General features: G+C 53.0%; 5 protein-coding genes across 5 annotated transcripts; 3 read left to right on the top strand and 2 right to left on the bottom strand.

Annotated features, from left to right (window-relative positions):
- Positions 1-156: 156 nt before the first annotated feature.
- Positions 157-2,174, top strand: M431DRAFT_93754 (hypothetical protein; the record flags this gene model as incomplete). The annotated part of the gene is made up of 2 exons (XM_024924509.1): positions 157-896; positions 974-2,174. The coding sequence occupies 2 exons, from the start codon at positions 157-159 to the stop codon at positions 2,172-2,174; spliced, it is 1,941 nt and encodes a 646-aa protein (XP_024770730.1).
- Positions 2,175-2,653: 479 nt separating this feature from the next.
- M431DRAFT_511166 (hypothetical protein) lies at positions 2,654-7,825 on the bottom strand. The gene is made up of 2 exons (XM_024919602.1): positions 7,191-7,825; positions 2,654-6,978 (listed from the first exon to the last, which is right to left on the bottom strand). Exons 1-2 carry the CDS (start codon positions 7,507-7,509, stop codon positions 3,098-3,100), a joined length of 4,200 nt encoding a protein of 1,399 aa, XP_024770729.1. The 5' UTR covers positions 7,510-7,825; the 3' UTR covers positions 2,654-3,097.
- A 1,260-nt stretch (positions 7,826-9,085) lies between these two features.
- On the top strand, positions 9,086-10,639 carry M431DRAFT_94049 (hypothetical protein; the record flags this gene model as incomplete). Its single annotated transcript, XM_024924546.1, has 1 exon — positions 9,086-10,639. The coding sequence occupies one exon, from the start codon at positions 9,086-9,088 to the stop codon at positions 10,637-10,639; it is 1,554 nt and encodes a 517-aa protein (XP_024770728.1).
- M431DRAFT_231660 (hypothetical protein) lies at positions 10,582-11,089 on the top strand. Its single transcript, XM_024913643.1, has one exon. The coding sequence runs from the start codon at positions 10,662-10,664 to the stop codon at positions 11,013-11,015; it is 354 nt and encodes a 117-aa protein (XP_024770727.1). The 5' UTR covers positions 10,582-10,661; the 3' UTR covers positions 11,016-11,089.
- Positions 11,063-12,036, bottom strand: M431DRAFT_511162 (hypothetical protein; the record flags this gene model as incomplete). The annotated part of the gene is made up of 4 exons (XM_024919601.1): positions 11,844-12,036; positions 11,588-11,745; positions 11,210-11,384; positions 11,063-11,150 (listed from the first exon to the last, which is right to left on the bottom strand). Exons 1-4 carry the CDS (start codon positions 11,876-11,878, stop codon positions 11,066-11,068), a joined length of 453 nt encoding a protein of 150 aa, XP_024770726.1. The 5' UTR covers positions 11,879-12,036.
- Between the last annotated feature and the right edge of the window lie 1,277 nt (positions 12,037-13,313).

The raw sequence follows: 13,313 nt of genomic DNA, 5'->3' as shown, positions 1-13,313 counted from the left end.
CCATTGATTATCGCATTTCTCTACAACGTCATCTCCATCTCCATCTCCCCCAGAGCCGCCGTATTTCCTCAACGCCTCGCTCCCACGCCAACCATCTCTTTCCTGATCCTCCCCCCACCAACAATGTGTCGTCTCTCATAACCTGCCGATCATCCAATGTCTCAAGATCCTCGCAACGCCCTCAGCGCCCTTCTCAGGGCCGCTGATATCCAAGACCACGAACAGATTCTCAACGCCGCCAATGCCGCCATCAAGGCCGACAAGAGCGACTATGCCGCCCAGCACACCAAAGTCGTCGCTCTCCTAAAGCTCGATCGCTTCGACGATGCCCTCCGTGTCATCAGCGGCGGCGGAATCAAGCTCCAGGCCACATGCATTCTCGAGCAGGCCTATGCGCTTTACAAGACCAGCAAGCTAGAGGAGGCGTCTAAACTGATCGAGACGGCTGGTCTGGAGAAACGCAGTCTTCGTCATGTCGCTGCTCAGGTCGCCTACCGGGCCGAGAAGTCTCACGAGGCCGAAGCCATCTATCGGAACTTGCTAGATACAGACGCTGCCGGGGAAGAGAGCGACCTCAGGATCAATATCACTGCTTCCGTTGCTCAGTCTCAATGGCAGGGAATCTCGTCTTCTAGCCCCGAGTCTGCCTCCGAATCTCTAGATACTTTTGAGCTGTGCTACAATAAGGCTTGCCGCGAGCTTGCACGAGGAAACACGAGCCTTGCTGCTACCCTGCTGCAGCGCGCTGGTATCCTGTGTGACAACTCAGACGAACTCACCGAAGAAGAGAAGAAGACGGAGCTGCGGTCCATCCGTGCTCAGCAGGCATATCTGTTTGCCAAAATCGGGAAGCTCAGCTCAGCTTTGGAAGTGTATGAGATGCTGGGCCCTGCGACGTGAGTATAAGACACCCTCCGCTGTCCTCTACTACAATGATTCCAATTCACATATTCTAACATTATTACTCTCACAGCGCCAATGATGGCCGTGACTTTGCCGTCATTACTCAAAACAACCACTTTGCCTTGGAGGAAACCGGCAACCCATTCGTACGCCAGCGCAAGGCAGAGTCTTTAATGGCATCAGCAGCCCAGAGCGATCTCTTCAACTACCAGGCCAACATTCTCAAGCGCAACAACCTCGTCATTGATCTCGGCGCCTACAAGACCAAGGGTGTCGCGGACAGAACAGAAAAGATCCTGAGGCAGACAACGCTTCCTTCGGCAAACTCGCAGATCAACGCAGCAGCCATCATCAACGCTGCTGCCCACACGCAAGGCTTAGACAGCAAGGAGGCGCTCCGCAAACTACTGGCCGTGGCGGCTAAGCGTCCTAACGACGTTGGCCTTACCTTGACCATTGTCCAGCTGCAGCTTCAGCAGGAACAAGCCGGCGCCGCTTTGACGACTCTCACGACTTTCCTCTCCCGCTTAGAGTCTTCCGGGGAGGTGAATGATACAGACGTTCGCTTCAGCCCTGGTCTGGTTGCTCTTGCAGTCACCTTGTTCCGATCACAGAAGCGAGATGCCTCAGCCAAGGCAGAGATTGTCAAGGCTGCCCAGTACTGGCAGAACCGTCCATCCCAGTCGGTGGGATCGCTTCTTCTCGAGGCCGGAATCGAGCTCATGCGATCATCCAAGTCAGACGACCTGCTGCTGGCGGGCTCGTCATTCGACAAGCTATTCCGGGAGCAGCAGGGCTCTGATGTGGCATCCGCCGGGCTAGTTGCTGCCTATGCAGCGTCAGACGCGTCCAAAGTCAGAGAACATGCCGACCGGCTGCCGCCCGTCCACGACTTGATCAGTGGCATCGACGTGGACGAGCTCTTCGCGGCCGGCGTGGCCGCCACCCCCGGCACCACTGTCTCCAAGAAGCGATCAGCCACAGCAGACGAAGGCAACGCCGAAAGGGCAACCAAGCGACGAAGGAGAAAGCTGCCAAAGAACCTCGTCGAGGGCAAGGCGCCCGATCCGGAGAGGTGGCTGCCCCTGCGCGACAGGTCGTCGTACAGGCCCAAGGGCAAGAAGGGCAAGAAGAGAGCTGGTGAGGCCACCCAGGGAGGCATCGTCAAGGAGGAGGAGACGCTGGGGCTCGTGGGCGGCGGCGGAGTCAAGGTGGAAAAGGCCGCGGCGCCTTCGTCGAACAATAAGAAGAAGAAGAAGGGCAAGAAATAGGCTCTCGACAATCAATATATGCAGATGTGATATGGTGACATTGTATACATATGTATGACTCGGAGAGATGGGGGAGAGGATTAGGAATCAAGGAGAGAGGGAGTTGGAATGGGCTGATACCGAGACACATGCTATTTTTTTGGGCTGTTTTGGAAAAAGTAAAAAGGGGAGGGAGAAAAGAGATATCATAGGAATCTATATCATCTTCTCACAGCATCACCAATCTTGCTGCCACCACAATGAGTAATAGCATCCATCCTTCCGGCATGGTACAAACCAAATGTGAATTGTATTGAAATCATGTAGCTTTTTTTCCCGCTAGCTAATCCTCCCACATAATACACGTCACTCTAAAAAAAAAGAAGAAGAATAGGAGCTGATGAGTTGTGGCAAATAGTCTATGCATATGCTTTCGTATGGTATATATAGAGTATAATATAGTATAAATGGTATATGTTATTTCCACGTGGCCTCATTCGGGATATATAGCCATACCGCTGTCAAATAATTAAAAAAAGAGAGAGTAAGAGAGAGAGAAAAGACGTAATAAGAAAATGGGCATTCGGGGATCTCAAAATCAGGCTTATTGGCTTCAACAAAAAAGAAGAAAAAATGAGTGTGACAAAGTTAGTACGCGTATTGTTGCTGTTGTTGTTCCCCCTTATCAACGGGTAATACAAATGAGACAAGAATGTAGAATGAAACACACATAAGGAAAAAAAGAGAAGAGGAAGAGACGCTGGTGGTTGGTTTACCAGTGCCAGCCCCATCATGGTCAAATGTAAAAACCTCCTTTTTTTTCGGTTCGCCATTCACACAACCCGTTTCCTGCAATACTCGCTAAATAGACATACATATTTCGCACCCTCTAAAACAAAGAATTTCTGACCATCGTTTTCTTTCTATCACTTCCAAGTTTAAGTTCATGCATTGACCGCCTGAAGCGGAGGGTTGGGCAGCGATTCGGAGTCGTGTGTTGATGACGCCTCTGCCTCCTCGGCTTTTTCGTTGGCCGATTCTTGGCCCGGTGCCGGGGTTTCCGGCTTGTGCTCTACTCCCTCGTTCTCTTCCAGTTCCAGTGTGGTATCTTCATCCTCGTCTACAACCGACTCGGCCGCGGGTGCTGCTGCGCCTGCATCGTCTTCCTCTGCTTCCATGGGGGGCAGAGGCGATCTTCGACCGTCGGAGAAGCTCACCGCCGCCTCGCTTTCCGCATCTGAAGGAATAGCCAGCCTTCCGGCTGCGGACACGCTTCGCGCTGCCGAGTACTTCCGGTGAAGCTCGCGAAAACTTCTCGCCGTGGCCGTGCTGGCGCTCGCGGCGGATCCCCTCCGGTCACGCGACACGCTTTGCTCCAATGGAGTTTCAGGCACGGAGTAAAAGTCGTCATCTTGCTCCTCGCTTAGGATGGGAGAAGCCGGAATGTCGGTTGACTGCCGGTAGCTCTGCTGCTGCAGCTTCCGAGCTAGAATCTGCTCCTCGTTGTTCAGGACTTGCAGCTCTGATCCCAGTTGGATGACAGAAGCCTTCTTTCCGTGGACAACAAAGCTTCCCGTTCCTCGCGCCAGCATACTGTCACGGACGTTGTCCTCTGACGACGCAGCCGGACCCGCCTCCCTGCCTCTTCTGCTGCGATGATGGGAGAGATGACCAGCACTCTCCCGAAGGGTACGTTGGAGACTGCGTCGAATCTTGCTTCTCTCGAATGGGGTGCCTGGCTCGCCAGCTTCCCCAGCCGTGGACGTGATGGACTTGTCTGACGGATCCCGGCCCACTCTTCCTTCCAACAGGCCAGCCTGTTTCAGGAACTGTCTCTCCTCAGCATCCACTTCGTCATGTGTGTGATTCGACTTGACCGAAGTTGCATCACCCTCTTCATGTGGCTCGAGCGACTGCTGCTTGCTTTGCGTCGGTTGCACAGGAGAGGGGGCGATGCTTGAAACCGAGCCATGCCTGAGACTTCCAACGTCCACCTTGGGTGTTTCTTGCACTTCAAGCTGAGACAGCACTTCGCTCGTTGGCCGCGTCGCCGGTGGGGATGATGGTCTCGCCGGATCCTGCAGCTCCAAGTTAAAGTCATTCTTGTCCGAGAAGAACTCAGGATGTGCTTCTACAAGAGGCGACTGAGGAAGCTTCTCAGACATTGCCTTGGACTGAGACTCGGGGCGCTTGGCTGCAACTGTTGATGGATGCGGTGCTGAAGACACACGACGCTCTTCGACCGAGGGCCGGATGTCAGTCGAGATCTTGCCCTCAACCAATTCTACCTCCTCCTCTAGATCTAGGGCCAGGATATCACGATGACACTTCTCCTTCCAAATCTCCATTCGCGCCCACCTAAGTTGCGCGGACATGCGAGCTGCGGCCAAGAGAAGTTGCTCTCTCGTCCTTGGCTGAACAGGTGCAAGTATCTGAAGGTGACGGGCATTTCTCAACTGCTCTTCTAAGGCCTTTCTGGAGTCCTCTATCTTGCGATCCGCCTCGGCAATCTTTTCCTGCATAAACTCTCGTCTCGCCAGCTGAATATCCTCTGCCATCTTGTGGTCGATGCGGCTCCTTGCAATCGATACAAGGCCAGTTGGTGTCTCGACAGTTTGCGTGGCATCAGAGCTGTCAAGCCTCCTGAAAGCTCGACGGCTGTGGCCGTCATAGGTGCCTCCAGCAACGCCGCGCATCTTGACGCCGGATGTCCTAAAGGCAGCGGCATAGTTGAGTTTTGCCAACCAGTCGTTGAGCTCATCCTCATCATCGGCCAAGAGAACCTCGTCCAAGCCTCCCTGCCTGACGTAGATGAAGGCGTTCTTGTGCTTTTTATAGGATGTGTCCAGCAGAGCTACGGCACCCTTAGTAGACATGAGAGCATCTGGCTTGAATTCTTCCAGGGGGGGTTTAAAAGTGATGGGTATCCCATCGTGGCCGGCCTTGATATGGCTGTCGTACTGATGCATGAGATTCTTGACCCAGCTAGTATTGCGGAAGAAGTAGAGCTGGGCGCCTGTCAGGATAGCTCCCCATTCCTGCCACGGAGACCGTGTCTTCCTCTTTTTGGCTTCTTTCCTCCACAAGAGACCGACTTTTGTGATTTTGATGTCAACAATGCCGGGTGCGTCATCTGGGTTGTTCAGGGGCTTATCAGACATGAATGCGTCTGGTCGAGACCTTGCAGAGACGATCTGTAAGACGCCGGTTCTAAAGAAAGTCTTTTGCAGGTCCTTCAGATTGAGAGATTGCCCCGTAGCTAGATAGTGATACTGGTCCTCCAGGGGAATAGTAGACTTGAGGTTCGGCCGCAGGACGTCCAGGTTGCCGTCAATAATGAGAGTGTAAGGATCAAGCGGCTCCTTCGCAGCTCGCTTGGCAGGGTCGCCAGGAGGGGGAGGCAGGATCTTCCGCTTCGACTTGATGCTGCCGCCGTGGCGCTCGCTGTTAAGGTCAAGGTCATCTTCGACGTGGATGAAGGGGGTATAGCAAATGTTGTCATAGAAACATTCGAGAATCTCATCAAAGATGCCCTCTCCGCGGGTATTCTTTAGGTAATCCGTCTTTTGCATTTTGTGCTTGTTGTTTTTATTGAAAACGTCGGTATGGAGGATGAGGAGAGAGAAGGCAATAAAGTATGCCTGGTCGGGCGAGGAATAAATGCCAGGGTTGCACTCATGGTAGCGGTTAGCAAATGCCTGTAGACATCTGTCTATCTGCTGTGTTTCTTTTGGAAGCTCAGCTTCCATTAGGAGCTTGCGGATGGCCATGTCCATAGGATCTCCGAAAAAACTAAAGGTCCTCATGAAGCTTCTTAGAGCTGCCGTTGAGAAGGCATCAGTCCCCTTGGATAGCGCGGCGGCCACGACACCCCGGCTGACCATGCCCTCTATGCGAGCAATATACTTGGCAGGAGATTCATCCTCAAAGCGCTCTGGGAGAACTATGGTATCCCTCGGCAGCTGGAGTGAGTTGCTCTTGGAGGCAACGGATCCCGGCGTGGCAGGTGTAAAGGAGCCCTGCCGGCTAAGATCGGAGTTCTGACGGAGGCGGGTCAAGCCAAGGAGATCGCCAAAGCTCTTGCGGCCGATGGAGGTGGATGTCCGCGTATTGGGGGGCGGGCCGAGATGTTCATCGTTGGAGTCTCTACCTATGGAACTTAACGTGGACGATCTCCCGCGCAGCAAGGTAGGCCTATTTGGAGAGGATTGGTCGGAGCGAGGGCCGCCGTTTGCGTTAAAGAGAGCGATAGCCGGGTTAAGGTGAGGGCCGTGTTCATTCTCGGCCGGTTGAACGCCGGCACTCTGGGCTGAAGCTGGACGTGGTGTCGCCTCGACTCCCAGAGATGTGGTCGAGGATCCGTCTGCCGGAGTGCCCTTTTGCTGAAGGTGTGCAAAGGGAAAAAGCGGTTCCGGCGGCCGCTTGTTTCTGCGCAGCTTGAAGAAGGATGTAGATGATGCGGATTTTTTTGGAGTAGAACTGAAGCTGGTGTGAGACACTCGATCAGTGGAGCTAACATCTGATCTTGAGGACTCGGATGGCCGAGGTGCGATGTTGAGTCCGGTGCCGGTGGAATCAACAGTCGTCTGGGTCGAGGGCCGTGGCGATTGAGGTTCGTGATCGTCTGTAACGCTCAGCGAAGGCCGTCCTTGTTCGCCCATGGACTTTCTAGGCATGGGTTCGCGGTGATGGTTAGAGAGAGGATCGTTGCGAGGGATATCGGTAGATCGTCGCAGCATTGAGGCCAGTCCTAAGCGGGAGGATGACTTCTTCAGGTTGTTCGCTTCCATGGGCATGGTGGGAGCGGTGGTGATGATGGCAGGAGCTAGAGGAGCAAGAAAGGGAAGAGTCAGTCGCCATGATGTCTCGAATGACCATACCAGGGAGGGCGTGGGGTTTCAATCTCGGATCTGGATCTAGAAATAGATAGATATGGAGATGTATCTATAGATCTAAAACCTTGATCTGAATTTGAAATTGAGGGGGGAAGCAGAGGGGGGATGGAGGGGACGGAATGGGACGGGGGGGTTGGTTTACGTCGAGGGACAGGAGGAGGCTTCTCGGCCGCCTGCTTGACCCGGAGAGACAGCTGTGAGTCGGAGGCATTTCGAAAGCGGAGGACGGAGAAGCGGCGGTGCTTGTTGGACTGCTGCTGGACGGGCGGAGTGGTCGGGCGGTCGAGCGACGAGCCAGACTCTCGGCTCTGCGGTCGTGAGAGAGGCATGGCAGCCTCGTCTTCGGGTTGAGGCGGCGGCGGCAGTTCGGGGACGTCGTCAGAGGCCGGCGCAAAGGCAGTGGTGAGGCGGCGCATGTCGGTCTCACTGGCCATGTTGCCGCGGCGGCGTAGAAAGGGCATGATGGCCGATGGTCATGGTCTGCCGCCGCTGGAGGCTCCCGGTGCGGCCGTACGAGTGTGTGACCAAGGTTCCGTCCAAGGATCCAAGGTTGTTGGGAGGGCTAGTAGCTAGCTGGATGCGCCAGGCGCGTCGAGAAGGGGCATTGAGCGAGGGAGCGGCAGAGGGTCGAGACGAAGTTCTGCACAGACAAGACGCACAGGTGCAGCCGGCGGGAGATGAGATGACAAGACAAGACAAGACGAAAAAGGGCCCAGGGGAGGGGGTTTGGCAATCAGCACAATATCGACGCCATTCTGGAGGTGCTAGACTACAGACAGGTAGAGATTACAGATTACATGGGGGTTGGCTTCAGGTTGGCCTTTGGTGAAGGGGCTCTGGAGCTAAAAGTGTACGCGCGTGTACTCGGTACCGCTCTCGTCAATTGGCCCCAAAACGAGCGAGCGCTGCTACCTGACGATACAAGCGTGAGGCTGATGCCGCCTGTGGATCCGCACGTCCAGAACACTTGCAGAATATTTCATGTGCTTACAGTGCCCGTTGCACCATTTCTGGCTGCTAAAATAGAAGCTCCAGTGCTCACTTCTGCAGTGATCTGATCTTTTTTATGTCCGAGTGCCACGGTTGCTGCTGACAGGTTGTGTGGCGGGCATGACAGCAGCCAGACGGACGCTACGGCCTGGAACTAAGTTTTGCGCAGCCCGCTCGGAGGGAAAATCCTCGTGCTCCATTGTCATTGACGGACGTCTTGCTGCGTACTGTATACCTGATGGAGTATACAAGCAGTAATCCCGCCTCGAGGGATTGATTCAAATTATCATTACGAGGTCTCGCTGTTTCAATCCATGTCTTTTTCATGCATGCGCCCCCCCGGAACCAGCGGGCTTGTCTTGTCTGTGCAAAAGCCTCTGCGTACATGTACGTGTACCTGCTACCCAATAGAATCCGTACCTGTACGAGTAAGGCATAATAAGCTACAGCCCTCTGCTGCTCTGTATCCTGCCAAGCACGTTCCGGCACAGCCCCGCCATCAAGTACCCAGTACCTACGGGCAGCGCTGCTCCCGGTAGCTGTGCACCACTGCGCGCAGCACGTCTACAACGGGATCCGGTCCCCGCTACTCCGTATATTCTCCGGGGGGCTCCATGTTCCATGTTCAGTTGGTGCCTTAGCGGTAGCCGCCCGCTGTTAATGCGACTGACTTGCTCGTAACAGCGCCAAGGTTGCCAATGTCAGTGCCTGGAGCATAGCCTTCGCCCCATCAAGCTTCTGTCACCACCACGTTTAATGACCTTCATGTTTGACTTTTTCAACCGCTTCCATCTGCTAGCCTCAGGTACCTCGACAAGAGTCGCCTCATCCTCATCCTCATCCTCCAACCAGCGCCATGTACAGTGATAATTAAATATTCTGCTTCCATTTGATATCCAATTATTTTTTATTTGATCGCCATCATTTCATTGACCCCACCGAGCCGAGTCGCTCACCAAAGCCGAGATGAAGCCAACGGTCGCGGCCGTCGTGGCCTCGTTGGCCCTCCTCGGCCCAGCCCACGGCGCTGGCATTGGGCATTCGGGAATGCCCTCGCACTCTCAGAGCCACTCTCAGAGCAATCGCAACGACCTGTTTCCCTTCCTCACCAAGCTTCGCGATGGCGCCATTGAGCTTATCTTCGGTCGTCATCCTTCCAAGGCCGCCCCCGCTGCGCCCAGATACTCTCACTCGCGATACGCCAACGAGCTGGTCTTGCGATTTAACGTCACCACTACCGCCGATGAGGCTGCCCTCGCCGAAGCTGCCGCCCAGCTTTTCCTTGATGTGTGGGCTTTTACGACTGAATTCGTTGACATCCGGCTCCATGCCAAGGAAGTGCAGCCGCTGCTCAGTCTTCTGCCTCCGTCCCTACGGGCATCGCAATCAACCCTGATACCGGATCTGGCCGCTGCAGTGTACCAGCAAATGCCATCAGCTAAGAGCAGCACCTTGGCTCCAGAGGGAATTAGTTGGGCGCTGTCGGAGCCGCTGAGGTCTGTTGATAATCTCTTCTTCCAGGACTACCAGCCATTGCCCGTCATCGTCCGCTGGATGCGTCTGCTAGAGGCCATGTTTCCATCATATGTCAGATTCATCTCGATCGGAAAATCGTTTGAAGGGCGAGACATTCCTGCCCTCCGCGTCGGTGTCCCGGAGCTCGCCGACCCTAGCAAGCCGCGAAAAATGATTGTCGTCACCGGCGGTCTTCACGCTCGAGAATGGATTTCAACGAGCACTGTCAACTACGTGGCTTGGTCATTCATCACATCGTTTGGCAAAGAGCCAATGATTACCAAGTTCTTGAGTCACTTTGACGTTGTCTTCATTCCAGTAGTCAACCCCGATGGAGTTGAATACAGCTGGGAGGTCGACCGTCTGTGGCGCAAGAACAGACAGCAGACAAATCTGCGCTTCTGTCGCGGCATGGACCTGGACCATGCCTTTGGCTTCGGCTGGAACCATGCAGAGACCCAAAGCGACCCGTGTTCGGAGAGCTATGGCGGAGATAAACCTTTCCAGGCCACCGAAGCCGACGTGCTTGCCCAGTGGGCCAGAAACGAGACGGAGCACAATGTCAAGTTTGTCGGACTGCTGGACCTCCACTCGTATTCGCAGCAGGTCCTCTTCCCGTACTCATACACATGCTCCACCGAGCCTCCCAATCTCGAAAACTTGGAGGAGCTGGCCATGGGAATTGCCAAGGCGATTCGCTTGTCTAACGGAGAGTCGTACTCAGTCACCTCCGCCTGCGAGGGTGCCGTCGCTTCCACAGACTCTGGCGACCGTCATCCAGTCTGGCCTCGCATCGAATCAGGCGGCGGGTCCGCCATCGATTGGTTCTACCACGAGCTGGGTGCGCACTTTAGCTACCAAATTAAGCTCCGAGATACGGGGAGCTATGGCTTCCTCCTCCCCAAGGAGTACATTGTCCCGACGGGAGAGGAAGTGTTTGACGCCATGAAGTACTTTGGGGACTATCTCCTGGGGAACAACGGCATCGAGAAGACGATTGGGAACATGGAGGAGATTGTGAATCTGGAATTCGACGAAACCCAAGAAACATTTGCAGAGCTTCGGCGCCGCAGATTGCGAAGATAGCATCTTGCGGGGGGTGGACAAGATGAGACGTCTTTTTAGGTTACTTTGTTTCTTCTTCTTTTTTGCTTCCATCGCCTTTTTACGCTTTTCTTTGCGCATTTTGATATCCTGTATAATAATTAATTGGCACATGACGGGGGGAAACCGTCCCGCTCACAGAAGATGGAATGTGGGCACATTTACTTTCACACAAACACACAAACGAAGCACACGCGTGCCCCAATCGTCTACGAGAAAAACAGCGATCGTGAATCGAGGCAAAGCAGTTTTAGGGCAGGCGAGGAACGAGAAGCGCCATTATGACAAGCGCCACGAGAAGGTGGACGAAAAAGCGTTTGTTTCCCCCAGCGTGTCTGGCGATGAGGAAAAGAAATAACCATTAATTCAACAAAATTTTGCTATTTACATATGCTGGACAGGAGTGATTTAGTTGTCCAAGATAAAGATGATGGAGGTGTAAGCGGCCATGAACTTGAGAGCAAAGTCTGCCGCTCCCGCGAAATAAGCACCGCTTGACGATGTTAGTTACAAAGGAACGGCTGGAAAGATTGAAGATGAATTTTCACTTACAAGGTTCGGCCCTTGGGTCCGGAGCCGCCAGTGTAGCCGTAGAGGTAGAGGGTGCGACCAAAAGACCAGCTTGCGCCGAGAATGGCGGCGGCGACGGGGAATTGGAGGCCGGCGATGAAGAGGGCGCCGAGGGCTGAGGGCTGGTTCTCGATGAAATTGGCGTGGGCACGTTGAGCTGTGGAGTGAGGAGTTAGTTTTCATGAGAGGTTTTGAAGTTTTTGAAGGGATTTTTGATGATGGTCGAACTGAGCTATTGAGTGATATACAGGACAACGCAGTAAGATGGGGAAGAGTGATGAAATAATTAGGAGTGAAAAGGACCAGAAATCTGCTTCATTTTTTTTCAATTTTTTTTTTTTTTTTTGTGAATGTACATACCGCAGTTAAACTTGTACGCAGCAGGATCCTTTTCGGCCTGCTCGTGGGTGGCGTAACAGTTGGGGTAGGCGATTTTGCTCTCCTTGCGGAATTTGCCTGTGCGGGCCATGTGCAGGATGTTGACGAAGAAGGTGGACGTGGCGGCGGCCAGGACGAAGCTGCAGTGTATATATATATCAGATATCTGTGTGTCTTTTCTTATGGTGGTGGTGATGATTTTTGTTGGTGTTTCATTGGCGTGTGAGATGAGACTTACCCGTATGCGTCGGGGAGGGTCAGAGTGATGGCCATTTTGAATGATTATACACAGTAACAATTATAATAAAATGCGTTATAAAAAAACAATTCAAATTATCAGTGAATAGTATAGTATACACGACTTGTTCGAGGTTGACAACATTCGAAAAATGGCAGTGGGCACAGTTGTCAATTTAAGCGTCTGATTGTCCCGCCCCCCCTGAACTCTCCATAACGGAGCATCAACATACTTATTTCCAGTGCTAGTGTCCAGTCCCCAGTTTAGCATCTATGGCCTAAAGAAACTGGGACCCCCCATTTTCCCTTTCGCTTCCCAACCCAACCCAACGGAGTACGGAGTGCGATGGGCTGTTTTGATACAGTAGCTGAGACATCCAATGGTAAGGGGGTGGGCGTATTGCACTAAAGTTCGGAGTAGAGGGAGAGGAACATAAGAGAAAAGCATAGAAGAGACAGAGAAGAGGCAAACCCACCCCCACTGCCGCGCCTTTCCCTGTAACGTGTTCTTATTTTTTCAATGTTTTTTTTTCCCTTAGTTCCCGACTAATAGACCCTGCGGACGATGGGGAATTCCGAATGCCGTTTTGGGAGGGTTTTTTTGTTTCTTTTATGGATAACACGGCAGTCTGGTGGGATTTTCGTTGCGGAGATAAAAACAAAAAATCCAGGTACGAGGACTAGGAGGAGGATCCATTGCCGGTGATGGGTGCAGTACTTTGTATAATGAATAGCAAAATGGCATTGGTATAGATTTTAGTTTGTCTAAATACACGTAATTGTCACATGCTAGTAACCAGGATAATTATGGGTGAATTGATGCAGTAACAAATAGTTGATGTTGTACAAGTGAGAAATACGTGTAAGACGATTGAACATATTCACCTCTTTAATAGGCCATCACCAGCCAACTATTCCAACAACATCATACACACGCACAACACAAAATTATACATCAATGCCGCTGTGCATCGAAAAAACACACCCAATTCCTCACCGTCTGTCCATTTCTACGCCCTTTGCCTCGATTCCTTCGCCCTCGCCTCGCTTCACCCCCGGCATTGCAACATCCGCCGACGGTCCGTATCGACCCTCTCCCGAGCGCCACTCGGATCTTCGCTTGCGGCTTTTCATCTCGCCCAAGCCACAAACCAACCATCACCAACCACGCAGCCTGTGTGTTGCCTAACACAGCTTATTTTACTATGCACTCAGAATATATTGCGTATTGTATACGAATCACATCCTCATGAATACGCCGTTTCATTCAAGGGTCGCAAAAAGAACCTCTGTCTGCGTCATCTCTTCGCTTGGCTTGCATGTCTCGCGCTTGGAGTCAGGCCGGTCCCGCGTAAAGTCCGCAGCTCAACGCCAAAAGTCCGCTTCAGCTCCCCGTTCCTTGCTTGGTTCAAGTGCAGCCATTGGCTTTAGTTTGATGAAGGAACAGCTATTTCCAAACTCCTGTAGTACA

The sequence above is a fragment of the Trichoderma harzianum genome, assembly GCF_003025095.1.
Source record: "Trichoderma harzianum CBS 226.95 unplaced genomic scaffold M431scaffold_12, whole genome shotgun sequence".
In the NCBI taxonomy this organism is placed as follows: Eukaryota; Fungi; Ascomycota; class Sordariomycetes; order Hypocreales; family Hypocreaceae; genus Trichoderma; species Trichoderma harzianum.
The sequence above is the reverse complement of the archived record's forward strand: the minus strand, read 5'-3'. Positions and strand labels throughout refer to the sequence as shown.